The 16,664-nt window shown below is 43.4% G+C and overlaps 2 protein-coding genes across 4 annotated transcripts in view; both read right to left on the bottom strand.

The window, feature by feature from the left end:
• LOC124112826 (espin-like) overlaps nt 1-16,664 on the bottom strand; it is a 97,379-nt gene that overhangs the window by 28,410 nt on the left and 52,305 nt on the right. The gene's annotated exons all lie outside the window — the stretch shown is intronic.
• LOC125374482 (fibroin heavy chain-like) lies at nt 13,385-15,295 on the bottom strand. Its single transcript, XM_048385378.1, has one exon. It carries the CDS (start codon nt 15,035-15,037, stop codon nt 14,108-14,110), a length of 930 nt encoding a protein of 309 aa, XP_048241335.1. The 5' UTR covers nt 15,038-15,295; the 3' UTR covers nt 13,385-14,107.

Raw genomic sequence — 16,664 nt, 5'->3', positions numbered from 1 at the left:
GCACTTTAACCACTTTAACCCACAACCCACGGAACTCGAGTTTTTCATTATTTGTTCATAGGATTCCATACATTGACAGAAATTCTGCAGTTTGGTTTGGGTACAGTGTGACCCAGCATGGAATGGCCGGTGATAGGGACATGCATCATTCACATTGAAGGGGATTTTGGGGTCCTTGAGGCTTCCCAAACACCCTCAACTGTTAACATTAAGTTCATGGCAAGGAATCTTTGACTGTCATGTTGGGTGTGATCCATTTTGTTATTGGTGTCAGTTTTACATCAGGATTTGCCAGGCCTGGAAATAACTAGAGGAGCTGAAAGTTATATTGAAGTCATTCACACAACCTATCTGCTGAAGAAATGCATCGCTCGTGGTCTACAGTGAAGAAATGCATCGATCGTGGTCTCAAGTGAAGCGATGCATCGATCGTGGTCTAAAGTGGAGAAAAGCATCGATCGTGGTCTAAAGCGAAGAAATGCATCGATCGTGGTCTAAAGCGAAGAAATGCATCGATCGTGGTCTAAAGCGAAGAAATGCATCAATTGTGGTCTCAAGTGAAGAAATGCATCGACCATGGTCTCAAGTGAAGCGATGCATCGATCGTGGTCTAAAGCGAGGAAATGCATCGACCATGGTCTCAAGTGAAGAAATGCATCGATCGTGGTCTAAAGTGAAGAAATGCATTTATCGTGGTCTAAAGTGAAGAAATGCATCGATCATGGTCTTAAGTGAAGAGATGTATCAATGGTTGTCTGGGGTTAAGAGATGCATCAATATTGGTCCACAAGAAAATGTCATTCCTGTTGTAGAGGCGCTCAATTTGAAGTTTACTTCCACTTTGATTTGTTTGTTTGTTTGTTGTTTAACTCCCATTTAGCAATATTTCTATAGCTACTTGACAGCAGTCTGTAAATAATCGCGTCTGGACCAGACAATCCAGTGATTGACACCATGAGCATCAATCTACACAACTGGGATACAATGACATGCATCAACTAAGTCAGCGAGCCTAACCACCCAATCTCGTTAGTCGCCTCTTACGGCAAGCATGGGCTGCTGAAGACCTATTCTTCCCCAGATTTTCACGGGTCTACTGCCACTTTGCAGTCAGTATTTGGATCATAGAGTTTATATTAATATGAGGAAACACAGGACAACAATGAACTCAGATATGTACACATGATGTTGGACAGAGCACTGACAGTATTGGACCATACACCGACAGAAACGGACTCAATACGCACAGTTACATGGAGTAGGACACAGAGATTAGGACAGTACACATGGTCTATGAGAGAACGCAAGACATAGGACTACACGCATCTGTAAGCCAAGTCCTGAATCTACATGTGTCAGCCATAGGATGTTTGTACACACACGATAGGACAGTTACATGGTGTAGGACACAGAGTTCAGGACAGCACACATGGTCTATGAGAGAACACAAGACATAGGACTACAAGCATCTGTAAGCCAAGTCCTGAATCTACTTGTGTCAGCCATAGGGTGTCCGTACACACCGATAGGACAGTTACATGGTGTAGGACACAGAGATTAGGACAGTGCACATGGTGTATGAGAGAACGCAAGACATAGGACTACAAGCATCTGTAAGCCAAGTCCTGAATCTACTTGTGTCAGCCATAGGGTGTCCGTACACACCGATAGGACAGTTACATGGTGTAGGACACAGAGTTCAGGACAGCACACATGGTCTATGAGAGAACACAAGACATAGGACTACAAGCATCTGTAAGCCAAGTCCTGAATCTACTTGTGTCAGCCATAGGGTGTCCGTACACACCGATAGGACAGTTACATGGTGTAGGACACAGAGATTAGGACAGTGCACATGGTGTATGAGAGAACGCAAGACATAGGACTACAAGCATCTGTAAGCCAAGTCCTGAATCTACTTGTGTCAGCCATAGGGTGTCCGTACACACACGATAGGACAGTTACATGGTGTAGGACACAGAGATTAGGACAGCACACATGGTGTATGAGAGAACGCAAGACATAGGACTACAAGCATCTGTAAGCCAAGTCCTGAATCCACATGTGTCAGCCATAGGGTGTCTGTACATACCGATAGGACAGTTACATGGTGTAGGACACAGAGATTAGTACAGTGCACATGGTGTATGAGAGAACGCAAGACATAGGACTACAAGCATCTGTAAGCCAAGTCCTGAATCTACATGTGTCAGCCATAGGGTGGTAAGTACAAAACAAGTTCTCATGACTTCACACGACCTCGCAGAATATTTACGTCTCAAATGTCCTATAAATGAAGCATTAGACCCAAACGTATTCAGCTGTTTGAAAACACACGCTCAGGACACAGGAACAATGAACCAGAATTCAGCCCATGTATTATGCTGTTAGCCATTGTCATGTTAACAGCAGTGGTATTGACATAAACAAACAACATTCACAACATGACTCAGTATTGAATAGTAAACCAGTGACAATCACCTCTTGATCATTATGATTAAAATTCAGCACCCTTAAGAAGAAAACTGTGCATAAGTTTACACATAAGTATGTGGTTTACCGTGGTATGTTAGTCCAGTGGCCAGCCTGCTACAGTGTGGCTAGGGAGGTTGTGGAGGGCGTACAGGTTCCTATCAGGACAACACCAATTGTCAGGCTCCGATGGAGTGTGACCAGTCCCTCAATGACAGATTAGGCAATCAGTCATGTGTGGTGGCTAAATGTTATATCACTTCACACAACCAACACACTAACCATTCAGGGGGCATCTCAACAGGTACTACATAGATTTAATAAGATGATTGCAAAAATGGATCCTCTATTGTCCATTTGTTTTTAAGGTAAAGTTCAAGTAAATGAGACTTTCGCATATGCACTAGAGCTGAGTATCGCCTGGTATCTTGCGATACGGTTCGTATCATGATATGAACTGACAACACTACTGGTATCACGATACACCACATTAAAAAGGAAGAAATGATGAAATCACTGAAATACAGCTCAAGAAGCTCTTCGATCGTACATTTATTTATTGTTATCTCAAAAACTTTAACTGCGAAAACCACAAGAATAAAACAGTTTTAAATGAATGGATGGTTATTAACTGTAACAGTTAGCTGGCGCGTCCTCAGCTACCATGTCCTTGCGTTCTGCCATGCTTAAACGTGGCGCTATGTTACTTCTGCTATTAAGGGAGGTAACTCTATTAGCTCCTGTTCTATTCATAGCCTATCGTGGTCTCACAAACTGACGATTCAAGTATTGTGTGTACCGAAGTGTCGATGATATCGTAGTCATCGGAGAATCGTTACAGCCCTAATATGCACATGGGTAATCAACTCCATTTGTAATTAGTTGACTGTAAAACTCTTGAGGTGACCCCTAGCTGGTGATTGGAGGAATGACTTATTGAGGGCCTATGATCCTCAGGGCTATTGTATATTCCAGGATATAATGCTGAAATAAATTACCATACCTCGATGTGTGTCTGTAGGACATAAACCCTTTATCACTGACTGTCACATAAACTTGCTCAGAATGGGATGTAGCCTCGTAAATTTGTATATTTCACAGTACATGATTATGACGATCATAACAATAAAGCAATAAATCAGGTTGAGTTGCCCTGCTTCCAAATACTGAGGTGAGGTGAGGTGAGGTGAGGTGAGGTGAGTTGAGGTGAATGTGAGGTGAGGTGAGGTGAGATGAGGTGAATGTGAATGTGAGGTGAGGTGAGGTGAGTTGAGGTGAATGTGAGGTGAGGTGAGGTGAGATGAGGTGAATGTGAATGTGAGGTGAGGTGAGTTGAGGTGAATGTGAGGTGAGGTGAGGTGAGGTGAGGTGAATGTGAATGTGAGGTGAGGTGAGGTGAGGTGAGATGAGGGGGTTTAACATTATGTTCAACATTATATCACTTATATAGCAAGTTACATGCACGTGTTAGTGGCTGCTTGTACTAGTCCGGACTGATGCCGATTTACAGTGCTAGCACACTGAGATACCATGCCGCAGTTTAACATGAATACCCCACTCAGATACAGTATACTGACTCCGAGCCGACAAGTCCTTGTTTTAGCCACTTAATGCCGAGCACCAGACAGGGTAACAACAAGTACCATCTTTTAACGTCTTTTGGTATGACGCGGCCGGGGATCGAACCCCGGACCTTCCGCTCTCCGGGCGGACGCTCTACAACTAGACCGAAGAGGCGGTCTTAGTTCTGTTTGAGAGCTGGTCATCTTTCTGACACCAGTTATTCTGAACATCAATCGGCCATAGAGTGAACACATCATATAATCTTCTGGGCAGTGGGATAGCCTAGTGGTTAGAGCGTTTGATTGTCATGCTGAAGGCCCAGGTTTGATTCTCCACATGGATACAATGTTTGAAGCCCATTTCTGGTGTCCCCCTGCCATGATGTTGCTTGAATATTGCTGAAAGTGGTGTACAATCCAACTCACTCACTCACCCACACATTCACAAGGATCGAAAAATTTGGTAACCTGTATAATTTATTCTAGTGAGTGAGTATGGTTTTACGCTGCTTTAGCAATATTCCAGCAATATCACGGCGGGGGACACCAGAAATGGGCTTCACACATTGTACCCGTGTCGGGAATCGAACCTGGGTCTTCAGCGTGACGAGCGAACGCTTTAACCACTAGGCTACCCGACCGCCCCTATAATTTATTCTAAACTTGGAAGCAAAATATCAAGATCAGTTTAATACCAATCTCATTTTTTAAATTCCAGAAATCACTGTTAACGTCACACAAATAACCGACAGATCGATGATCACAGCATTAATGATTTCAATGACTCTTGAATAATCTGTATCTCTACAAGGGGTATTGTTTGAAATATGAACCATATAGAGCAAAGATATTGACATCAATCTGGAACTGGCCAACCACAGAGCCTCCCTGACAACAGCATTGTCAGAAGTGAAAACACTTGGTCGCTGGTTACCTCATTAGATTGATGGAGTTCTCCATCAGTGGAGCAGACAGTATTTACCTGTCAGCCGTGAAGCCATCACAATCACAGATGAAATGCAGGGACAAATACCATGCACAATAAACAATCTGTAAATGTTTGGTTGTCATGGCAACAACAAGCGTTTAAATGAAGCTGCATCAAAAAGAATCGAGATATGTTGATGAAGTGTTTGGTAAATGTCAGAATGATGAGCACATGGCAACAGAGGTGTGTCGAAGTCTCTAATTGATGCAGTCGACCTCACTGTCTTGTGCTGCTTGGAACATTATTTCACCTATATGATGGTGTGTGTGTAAGCTTCAGGAAAGCCTGAAGTGAAGCAGGGGGAGACATGGTGACAGAGCATCATTATCAGGTGGAATTAGTAGGTTGCACATACATACATTATATCATGTTAGTATGTTTGGATGAATTCAATCAAACTTTCTTTTGATGACAAGTTAAAGAGTTACTTCCCTTCTCGATTCCTTTGTTTGTTTTTTGTTTGTTGTTTAACTCTGCACTCAGCAATATTCCAGCTATATGACGACGGTCTGTAAATAATCGAGTCTGGACAAAACAATCCAGTGATTGATATCATGAGCATCGATCAACACACTTGGGATACGATGACATGCATCAACTAAGTCAGCGAGCCTGACCACCCGATGCCGTTAGTCGCCTTTTACGACAAGCATAGTCGCCTTTTACAGCAAGCATATCGATTCCTTTGACTTTCGGGAGTATTATTTCTGAAATTTATTATCAGACTCAACACAGAAATATTTTACATCATAATATTTTTTTTCAAAATTAAATGTATGTTATCTGTTATCCTCCCAAAGTAACCCAGCACTGAATCTCAACATTAGAGAGAGACTACAGCACTGATACACTGTTCCATGGACAGACTACAGCACCGATACACTGTTCCATCGACAGACTACAGCACTGATACACTGTCCATAGACTACAGCACTGATACACTGTTCCATCGACAGACTACAGCACCCATACACTGTCCATAGACTACAGCACTGATACACTGTTTCATGGACAGACTACAGCACTGATACATTGTTCCATGGACAGACTACCGCACCGATACACTGTTCCATGGACAGACTACAGCACCGATACACTGTTCCATGGACAGACTACAGCACTGATACACTGTCCATAGACTACAGCACCGATACACTGTTCCATGGACAGACTACACCACTGATACACTGTTCCATGGTCAGATTACACTGATACACTGTTCCATGGACAGACTACAGCACCGATACACTGTTCTATGGACAGACTACAGCACTGATACACTGTTCCATGGACAGACTACAGCACTGATACACTGTTCCATGGACAGACTACAGCACTGATACACTGTTCCATGGACAGACTACAGCACTGATACACTGTTCCATGGACAGACTACAGCACTGATACACAGTTCCATGGACAGACTACAGCACTGATACACTGTTCCATGGACAGATTACACTGATACACTGTTCTATGGACAGACTACAGCACTGATACACTGTTCCATGGACAGACTACAGCACTGATACACTGTTCCATGGACAGACTACAGCACTGATACACTGTTCCATGGACAGACTACAGCACTGACACACTGTCCACAGGCAACATTACTGACAGCCTTTCAGTGACAACTGGGCAATATGAACACCATAAACAACGATCAAAACGCCATCAAGCCACATGAATAACACCCCACTGTGTCAATATTGCCATACCCGTCACTGGTAATCAATTCCATCCTGAAGGAGAAACTGTACCTCGGGTCAACCCACATCATATCTACAACAGTCGCAGATGGCAAGTTTGATCGATGTTTTAATAAGGATTACTAAGTGACACATTTCTACCCAAAGGAGTCCATGGGTTGGCCAACGTTGCTGGACAGGACCTCACATCAACAGAGAACAGAGATGATCCTTCAGTTACTTGATGCTTTCACCTTGTGTAAAACTGATGCCTCACCTTTCAGTTCTGATCAGTTTGCAGAGCTCCAGATAAGCTTTTGTTGTTGTGGGTATTTTACCCATGCATTTTAATGAGTGAGTGAGTGAGTGAGTATGGTTTTACGCCGCTTTTAGCAATATTCCAGCAATATCACAGCGGGGGACACCAGAAATGGGCTTCACACATTGTACCCATGTCGGGAATCGAACCCGGGTCTTCGGCGTGGCGAGCCAACGCTTTAACCACTAGGCTACCCGACCGCCCCCCCATGCATTTTAAAATCATTGGGTATCAGTAATTCTATCTGGGTATTCAAATATCTGTTACGCACTAGTTTCTACACATGTGGGTATTTAAGTTAAATATTTAAAAACACTATTCATCTAGTCCCTGCAAACTGGTGTCGTGTGGGTTCTAGATCTTTATAGAACTCAACAATACCATGATACTTCCACAAGAAAGTGTGATGGCAAATGATCGTGATGTAACTGTCATCGTGGAGTTTGGCAAGGTTGACAGAATGCCCGTTTATAATTTCAAAATAAGTTGCTGATTTGCTAACCGAATACGCAGGGTTACTTCACAATATTTTGATGATACGCACAAGTTTTATTTTTGTAGCTTATCTGTAATGTTTGTTGCGTACTTGATATGCTTGGATTTTATTTTACTGCGTATTTCTGCATTTCTGATGCGTATTTTACGCAGATACGCAGCTTATCTGGAGCTCTGGTTTGCAATGGCATCTATTATCTGATATTACACTCAAGTTTCTCATATAAATTATGAATTTATTGCACAGAGCCATATTTATGTCCCTATCACATGATCATTTGGTCAGCAAGTCTTTCTGTGGCGATTGATGATGACCTTTAGTTGGAGTACTTGTGAACAAAGTCTGAGTGAACAACAATGAATGAAACTGTTTAACTTGCATGATTAATAATGAGCGCATGGGTGACAGACATTTGATACAGCGGACAAAATCTCACACAAGTCGGAGCATGGATATGTCAGCAGCCTAGAGACGTAAGACAGTCTCGGTTTTCAACTCTGGTATCTAACTTAATGACCCCTAATTCCTGCATGTTTAGCATTTGAATTATGACAAGAACCCTATGATATTGATACCTACTATTGAACACTGCCAGCAGATCCTTCATTCACGCATTGCTTTAAGTACCTCTGACATGGCTATACAATGGAGATTGAGTGGTCTGAGTGAGTGAGTGAGTTTGGTTTTGCGCCGCTTTTAGCAATATTACAGCAATATGACGGCGAGGGACACCAGAAATGAGCTTCACACATTGTACCCATGACGGGAATCGAACCCGGGTCTTCGGCGTGACGAGCGAACGCTTTAACCACCAGGCTACCCGACCGTCCCTCGAGTGGTCTGAGGCTTGCATGATTGAACATCATCATGGCATACATATACGTCAATGGCATGGATAGATGCTCATGCTTTCAATCACTGGTTTGTTTGGACCAGACTGAATTAAACTATAGGCCATTGTGATACAGCTGAAATATTGCAGAGTGCTGGGTTAAGGGTCTGTTGGGTTAAGGGTCTGTTGGTTCAAAAGTCCATTTTCAAATACCATAACAGCAGACTTCAAGGACCCATGGATATGTGTATACAGGGATTATATTTGGTTGGTTTGTTGTTTAACGCTGCACTCAGCAATATTCCAGCTATATGACGGCGGTCTGTAAATAATCGAATCTGGACCAGACAATCCAGTGATTAATATCATGAGCATCGATCCAAGCAGTTGGGATCGATGACATGCATCAAGCAAGTCAGTGAGCCTGACCACCCGATTCCGTTACTCGCCTCTTACGACAAGCATTCAGTCACTGGATTGTCTGGCCCAGACTCGATTATTGACAGACCGCTGTCATAGAGCTGGAATATTTTTGAGTGCATCGTTAAACAACAACAACAACAACAACTGATAGTACATACTCACTATGAAACCCACTCCCTTGATGTTTATACTTTGTTTCTCTATTCTCCATCAGTCATAATCCCCTACGGGGCGGTCGGGTAGCCTAGTGGTTAAAGCGGTCGCTCGTCACGACGAAGACCCAGGTTAGATTCCCGACATGGGTACAATGTGTGAAGCCCATTTCTGGTGTCCCCCGCCATGATATTGCTGGAATATTGCTAAAAGCGGCGTAAAACCATACTCACCCACCCATAATCCCCAACAGTTTTGTTTCTTCTGAGTAATCATACTGCAACTGCTTGATCGACCATCTCCTTGGAAACACTGTTTGCTCGAATACAAAGGTAGGTTGTTTGATACGGCTGAGCGCATCATACGAAGACGTTAAAAAAAATGGTACTTGTTGTTACCCTGCCTAGCTTTCAGCATTATGGGGATTATAGGACAGGTCAGCTCAGAGTATACTGTGTCTGAGTAGGGTATCCATATTAAACTGCGGCATGGCGTCTCTCAGTGGGCAGGCATCATAAAACAGTCATTAGTCAGCACTAGTACAATCCGCTACACAGACCCAGACCCAGATACACATGCATTCACGTCGCCATAAAAATGCAATAATCTTGAACGAGATGTTAAACCCAATTTCACCTCACTGATTGATCCAAGGTGGACCTGACAATGGTCAGGAAGCACTCACACCTATAATTGACATACGACTGTGTTGCGGAGATCCCGCTGTGACAGATATTGTATTGCCTTGATTGCTGCAGCCGGTCCAGCCTTGATGGAACCCTCAGTCTTCTAAACCCGCTGCTTATCAATCAGGTCAATCTCCTCTTCAACAAAGGCTTCTAAATCCCACATAGCAGGCACCAATTTATGATCTCAAACACATAACAAGCGCTAATCTGTGACCTCACAAACGTTACCTCCTGTAAAAGGTATTTCTAACAAGGCAGAACATTAACTTTTGTGGAGAAACGCTTTGGGCCGATTAGTGTCTTACCAAGTTTGATCAAGACTTGAAAACTAAGTTTGTTGTTTTCCTATTCAAATCTTGTGTATATCAATCTAGCAGTTAAGGATTTCTGCCAATATTGTGTTCACTGCACAACTCAAAATGGTGAGTATCGGGAGTTTTTAACGACATACTTAATGACATGATAAAAGCAAGAATCATTGATTAAAGAGTCAATTAGTCAATCAAATTCAAATCAAATGTTTAGGTAATGATATGGGAAAATAGGGTTCAAGAAAGTCCAAATTCCAGGGACTCCTTTCCTTCATTGTGTCCAGCTATATGCAGTGGCCTGCAAATAATGAAGTCTTGACCAGACAATCCAGTGATAGATATTATGATTTGTTTGTTTGTTGTTAAACACCACACTCAGCAACTTTCCAGCTATATGACAGCGGTCTGTAAATAATCGAGTCTGGACCAGACAATTCAGTGATTGACATCTTGAACATCGATCCACGCATTTGGGATACGATGACATGCATCAACCAAGCCAGTGGGCCTGACCACTTGATCCCGTTAGTCGCCTACGACAAGCATGAGTTGCTGAAGACCTATTCTAAACTGGATCTTCACAGGGGTTGGACAAGGATGGGTTGCTGAAGACCAATTCTAACCCGGATCTTCACGGGTCTTGACATCATGAGCAATGATTCACACCATCCGGGACGATGACACGCAATCAACCAAGTCACAAAACTTGACCATCCAACCCATCTACTTGTCCCTGTGAGCAGCTTAGGTTGCTGGGGACCTATTCTGACTTTGAATCCCACACTGGGACTTACTGTATATGTCTGCAGATAAGCCGAATTTTGAGGACCAGAAAAAAAATTCTGTTGATTCGGCTTATCAACGGGATACGCTTTCATGATAGTATTTTTCAGATCATGATCTGTCAGAAGCATCACCTGAATGACGGTCTGATAGATTACAACTTCCCGAAAGTTTGGAAGTTGCCACGACTACAGCCGTTATTGTTATAAATGATCAATAAAGTTATTATTATACACCAATGTTGTCATTATTAAAAAATTGTTGCATGTTACTATTTCCGATCATAAGTTTTCAATTGAATGTTCAAGGTATATTGTTCTCTCACCGGTACTTGTCTCTCAAGATGATGGTAACAGGCTGGCTGTCACACAAGAAGGCTCAAGGTTTACGAACCACTGTCTGACATGTAAGAGATTTGACATTTTCTGGTACCGTATTCAACATAATAAGCACCCAGGGCGCTCTCAAAATTTGAAATAGTATTTGAATAGTAGTTGAATTATTAGTACATTATTTTGGTGAAAAAGAACAGAGTTGAAAGATCGTAAATTTCGTGGTTTATGCTGACAGCCTGAAATGTTTATATACGACAGATATATTTTTCCAGAATTTAATTTCCCATAATCAAAGATGCATATAACACACGTATTATACACAAATAAATAAGTCTTGTGTACATTGATCATACGGAAGGGGTGCTAGCTGGGATTGTTCATTAGCCAATGTATTAGCAAATATCGCCTTGGGCGCTTATTAGAGCGGGGCGCTTATTACGTCGAATACGGTAAGCTGATATTGATTTACAGACATCTGCCAGCTGTCGGTAGCTGTAAGTCACAGATTGTACAACATAAGATATATAGATACAGCATCTAATCCCGGGCATCGATACATCCTGTATACATCATGATACACGTGCAGGGTTCAAAAGGTGGCCGTTTCATCAACACTCAACAGCTGACGCATACAGTGGGGGTGTACCCAATAGGGCTCTAAGTATTGTCGGATTATATGTTTTCGGACATCATATGATTTCGGACAGCCATGTGGGTTGTGGTGTCACACAGACATTGTAAATCCTCAGATGATGGCTTGATTTTAAGATAAAGTTGTCTTTCATAAGTGAGTGAATTGTTTTACGGTTGTTCTTGTGATTAGCGCGAAAATTATGAATGTCTCTTAAGCATCAGAAACCCCTTAATTTGATTGGGATACACTTATCTTCCCGAGGCAAGGGAGTGAACTGACTATAAAAATCCAGTTTCCACCCTTGCCGAACTGGGCTGGTATTATGGAGTTACATTTTGGCTGGACTAACGAGTCCATGCACAGCTGCATCAAAATTGTGCAACGAAATCGAAACCCGCTTGTGATTTTGGTTGATTGCAGGATTTGCAAAGCATGTGCACCGCCAACTTGTCAACAAATATTTTCTAAATCATCATCATGCAAGACTCGTTTTATCACATGAGATCTTGATTTTCGATCAGATTGTCTTGACTGGGCGCTGCCATTTTGTTTGAGGCAAATGCAAGTGATACGAGAGGTGGAATCTGATTGGTCCATAGGAGAGGCATAGAAGGGACATAACTTGTAATAGCCACAGGTGGCACTACGATCAAGCCCAGGAATTCCTGGGAAGGGTGGAAACTGGACTTTTAAAGTCAGTTAACTCTCTAGCCTTGGGAAGATGGGATACACCGTACAAGCAACTTCTTTACTTACTTCTCATGCTCTCAAAATTAGAAATAGGGGGCTCTTATTCGAATTTTATTTTGGTGAAAAACAACAGTTGAAAGATCATAAATTTCATGGCTTATGTTCACAGCCTGAAATGCTCATATACAACAGATATATATTTCCAGAATTAAATTTCCCATAATTAAGGATGCATATAACACACGTATTATACGCGAATAAATAAGTCTTGAAGACATTGATCAATCGGAAGGGGTGCTAATTGGGATTGTTCACTAGCCAATATATTGGCAAATATCACCCAAAGGTTGCTTTTTTAAAATACTGTATTTGACCTAATAGGTGCTTATTAGAGCGGGGCGCTAATTATGTCGAATATGGTATATCAGTGTCTAAAAATGCACAGGGTGTCCTTGAGGATTGATGTTACAATATTTGAATCTGTTCCTTTGAATTGAATCTCCAGACCCTGAAGGACATACACAATCAGTCAAACAAGAAAAAATACAACTTTATGGACAAGAACTTCTGGTTTATTGCATGTAGCAATGTTTTGATGTCGCTTGATAACAGGGTAAAGTTGAAAAGTTGCTAAATGCATTATAGTTGTTATACACAGAGTTGTTTGTTTTCTTATTTACTCACCCACTTCTAGCATGCCAATCAAACTATCAGTGATATGCTCAAGCTTTTCATGGGGCATGAACAGGAATTTCATTAACACAAAGGTATTTACATTTTATGTCATTGATGGCCAAATGTTGTTGAAGCCTAATGAGTGAGTGAGTGAGTGAATATGGTTTTACACCGCTTTTAGCAATATTCCAGCAATATCATGGCGAGGGACACCAGAAATGGGCTTCACACATTGTACCCATGTCGGGAATCGAAACCCGGGTCTTTGGCGTGACGAGCCAATGCTTTAACCACTAGGCTACCCGACCGCCCCGTTGAAGCCCAATGAATGACACACACAATATGTGCCTGCTGTGTGTGATTCTTGGTACAGTAAACTTTACCAAAGATTGGTTTGTTGTTTAACGCCGCACTCAGCAATATTCCAGCTATATGACAGCAGTCTGTAAATAATCAAGTCTGGACCAGACAATCCAGTGATTAATATCATGAGCATCGATCCACACAATTGGGATTGATGACATGCATTAACAATGTCAGCGAGCCTGACCACCCGATCCCGTTAGTCACCTCTTACGGTAAGGTGCGTGACTCATAGAATGTCCGGCTTTTTAGGGGAGTCCTTATGTTAAGCATTTCAGGTTAAGTTGCATCCATAGTCCTGATAGGGATTCTATCAGGACCCTATAGTTACATCACCTTCAATGATAAGCCGAGATGTTTGAAATGAGTTCACATTAACAAGGTTTCACAGTTGGCTACATGTTTGAAACAGTGTATCACAACATAGACATGACCCCACGACCCCAGCAACCTGACACCGACACCAGAACCAGCACTAACACCGACACTAGAACCAGCACTAACACCCACACAAGCACCAGCAGTTACACCCATACAAGCACCTGCACTAGCATCCACACAAGCACCAGCACTAACACCCACACAAGCACCAGCACTAGCACCCACACAAGCACCAGCACTAACACCCACACAAGCACCAACACTAACACTCACACAAGCTCCAGCACTAACACCCATACAAGCTCCAGCACTAACACCATAAACAAGCTCCAGCACTAACACCCGTAAAAGCTCCAGCACTAACACCCACACAAGCACCTGCACAAACACCCATACAAGCACCTGCACTAGCATCCACACAAGCTCCAGCACTAACACCCACACAAGCACCAGCACTAACACCCACACAAGCACCAGCACTAACACCCATACAAGCTCCAGCACTAACACCCATACAAGCACCAGCACTAACACCAACACAAGCTCCAGCACTAACACCCACACAAGCACCAGCACTAACACCAACATAAGCTCCAGCACTAACACCCACACAAGCACCTGCACAAACACCCATACAAGCACCTGCACTAGCATCCACACAAGCTCCAGCACTAACACTCACACAAGCACCAGCACTAACACCCACACAAGCACCAGCACTAGCACCCACACAAGCACCTGCACAAACACCCATACAAGCACCAGCAATAGCACCCATACAAGCACCAGCACTAACACCAACACAAGCTCCAGCACTAACACCAACACAAGCACCAGCACTAACACCCACACAAGCACCTGCACTGACACCCACACAAGCACCAGCACCCACACAAGCTCCAGCACTAACACCAACACAAGCTCCAGCACTAACACCCACACAAGCACCAGCACTAACACCCATACAAGCTCCAGCACTAACACCCGTACAAGCTCCAGCACTAACACCAACACAAGCTCCAGCACTAACACCAACACAAGCTCCAGCACTAACACCCGTAAAAGCTCCAGCACTAACACCAACACAAGCACCAGCACTAACACCCACACAAGCACCAGCACTAGCACCCACACAAGCACCAGCACCCATACAAGCACCAGCACTAACACCCACACAAGCACCTGCACAAACACCCATACAAGCACCAGCACTAGCACCCACACAAGCACCAGCACCCATACAAGCACCAGCACTAACACCCACACAAGCACCTGCACAAACACCCACACAAGCACCAGCACTAACACCCACACAAGCACCAGCACTAGCACCCACACAAGCACCAGCACTAACACCGATACAAGCACCAGCACTAACACCCACACAAGCACCAGCACTAACACCCACACAAGCACCAGCACTAACACCCACACAAGCACCAGCACTAGCACCCACACAAGCACCAGCACTAACACCGATACAAGCACCAGCACTAACACCCACACAAGCACCAACACAAGCACCAACACAAGCACCAGCAATAATGCAAACACACGCTCCAGCCTCTAACCTTGACCTCAAGGCCGGGACTGTTAGAAGTCTCTCCTGAATTATTTACCTGTCTTTGATTAGCATCTGGACCACAATGTTTGGGGAATAGGAAGCAGACATGCGCAGCTTTAGCACAAGAGGACACTTGGCTATGACTTGTAGAATTGGAATAACTGCTCGACTTTCTTCTGTTATATTTGTTAGTTTGAACATGAGACTAAAAATGTCTGCACCTTGTCCTGTATCTAGTTAGTGCCTTTTCTAAAACAGGACTATTTTCAGGTTGTGACTGAAGTTGTCAGTGGGTGTGTGGTAAGGGTTAATACTTCTCACCTCCTAGTTTACTATAACTATAAGCACGGCCTGTTAAGTGCTTGTGCTTACAGTGAGTGAGTGAGTGAGTATGGTTTTACCCCGCTTTTAGCAATATTCCAGCAATATCACGGCGGGGGACACCAGAAATGGGCTTCACACATTGTACCCATGTCGGGAATCGAACCGGGGTCTTCGGCATGACGAGCGAACGCTTTAACCACTAGGCTACCCGACCGCCCCGCCTGTGCTTACAAGTGACACAGACAAGTACAATGTCACACAACATCCTTCACAGGGAACTACGGGAACTGTATATTAACATACCTGTATCACTTACAGATAACATCATGGGCATGCGATACAAACATATCTTTACCAAGTGTAAGTTGATCTCTGTACATGTAATCTTACCTATATAACATGTCCTACCCAGTTGTCGATCACCCGCTGTTAAAGCACTAGCACCTGTACCCAAACATTGCAGGCAAAGAACCGACAAGTCGAATTCTATAATCAACGGTGTTCATTGATACTGCAGTCTAAACAGCCTCTTAAAGATTGAGTGAGTGAGTGAGTGAGTGAGTGAGTGAGTGAGTGAGTGAGTGAGTGAGTGAGTGAGTGTGGTTTTACGCCGCTTTTAGAAATATTCCAGCAATATCACGACAGGGGACACCAGAAATGGGCTTCACACATTGTACCCATGTCCGGAATTGAACCCGGGTCTTCAGCGTGATGAGCGAACGCTTTAACCACTAGGCTACCCGCCCGCCCCTCTTAAAGATTAGTATCTTTGCCCATAACCCGGAAAACCCGTTAAACATACCTGCAGGTTGTAAACATATATAATTGTCATCGCCTACTCAGGGGATACAGATCTATCCTTGTGTTTGACACGAGACACACGATGAGTATCAGGAAATAGCAGATCTTAGTCTGTCTTCACAAGGCATCCCACCCATCAAACTGCTCTCTACACCCAGTAAATGTCTCCCAGGAACAC

Source organism: Haliotis rufescens, unplaced genomic scaffold, assembly GCF_023055435.1.
Source record: "Haliotis rufescens isolate VD_foot unplaced genomic scaffold, xgHalRufe1.0.p SCAF_58, whole genome shotgun sequence".
NCBI classification, from domain to species: Eukaryota; Metazoa; Mollusca; class Gastropoda; order Lepetellida; family Haliotidae; genus Haliotis; species Haliotis rufescens.
This window is presented reverse-complemented; position numbering and strand designations above follow the sequence as displayed.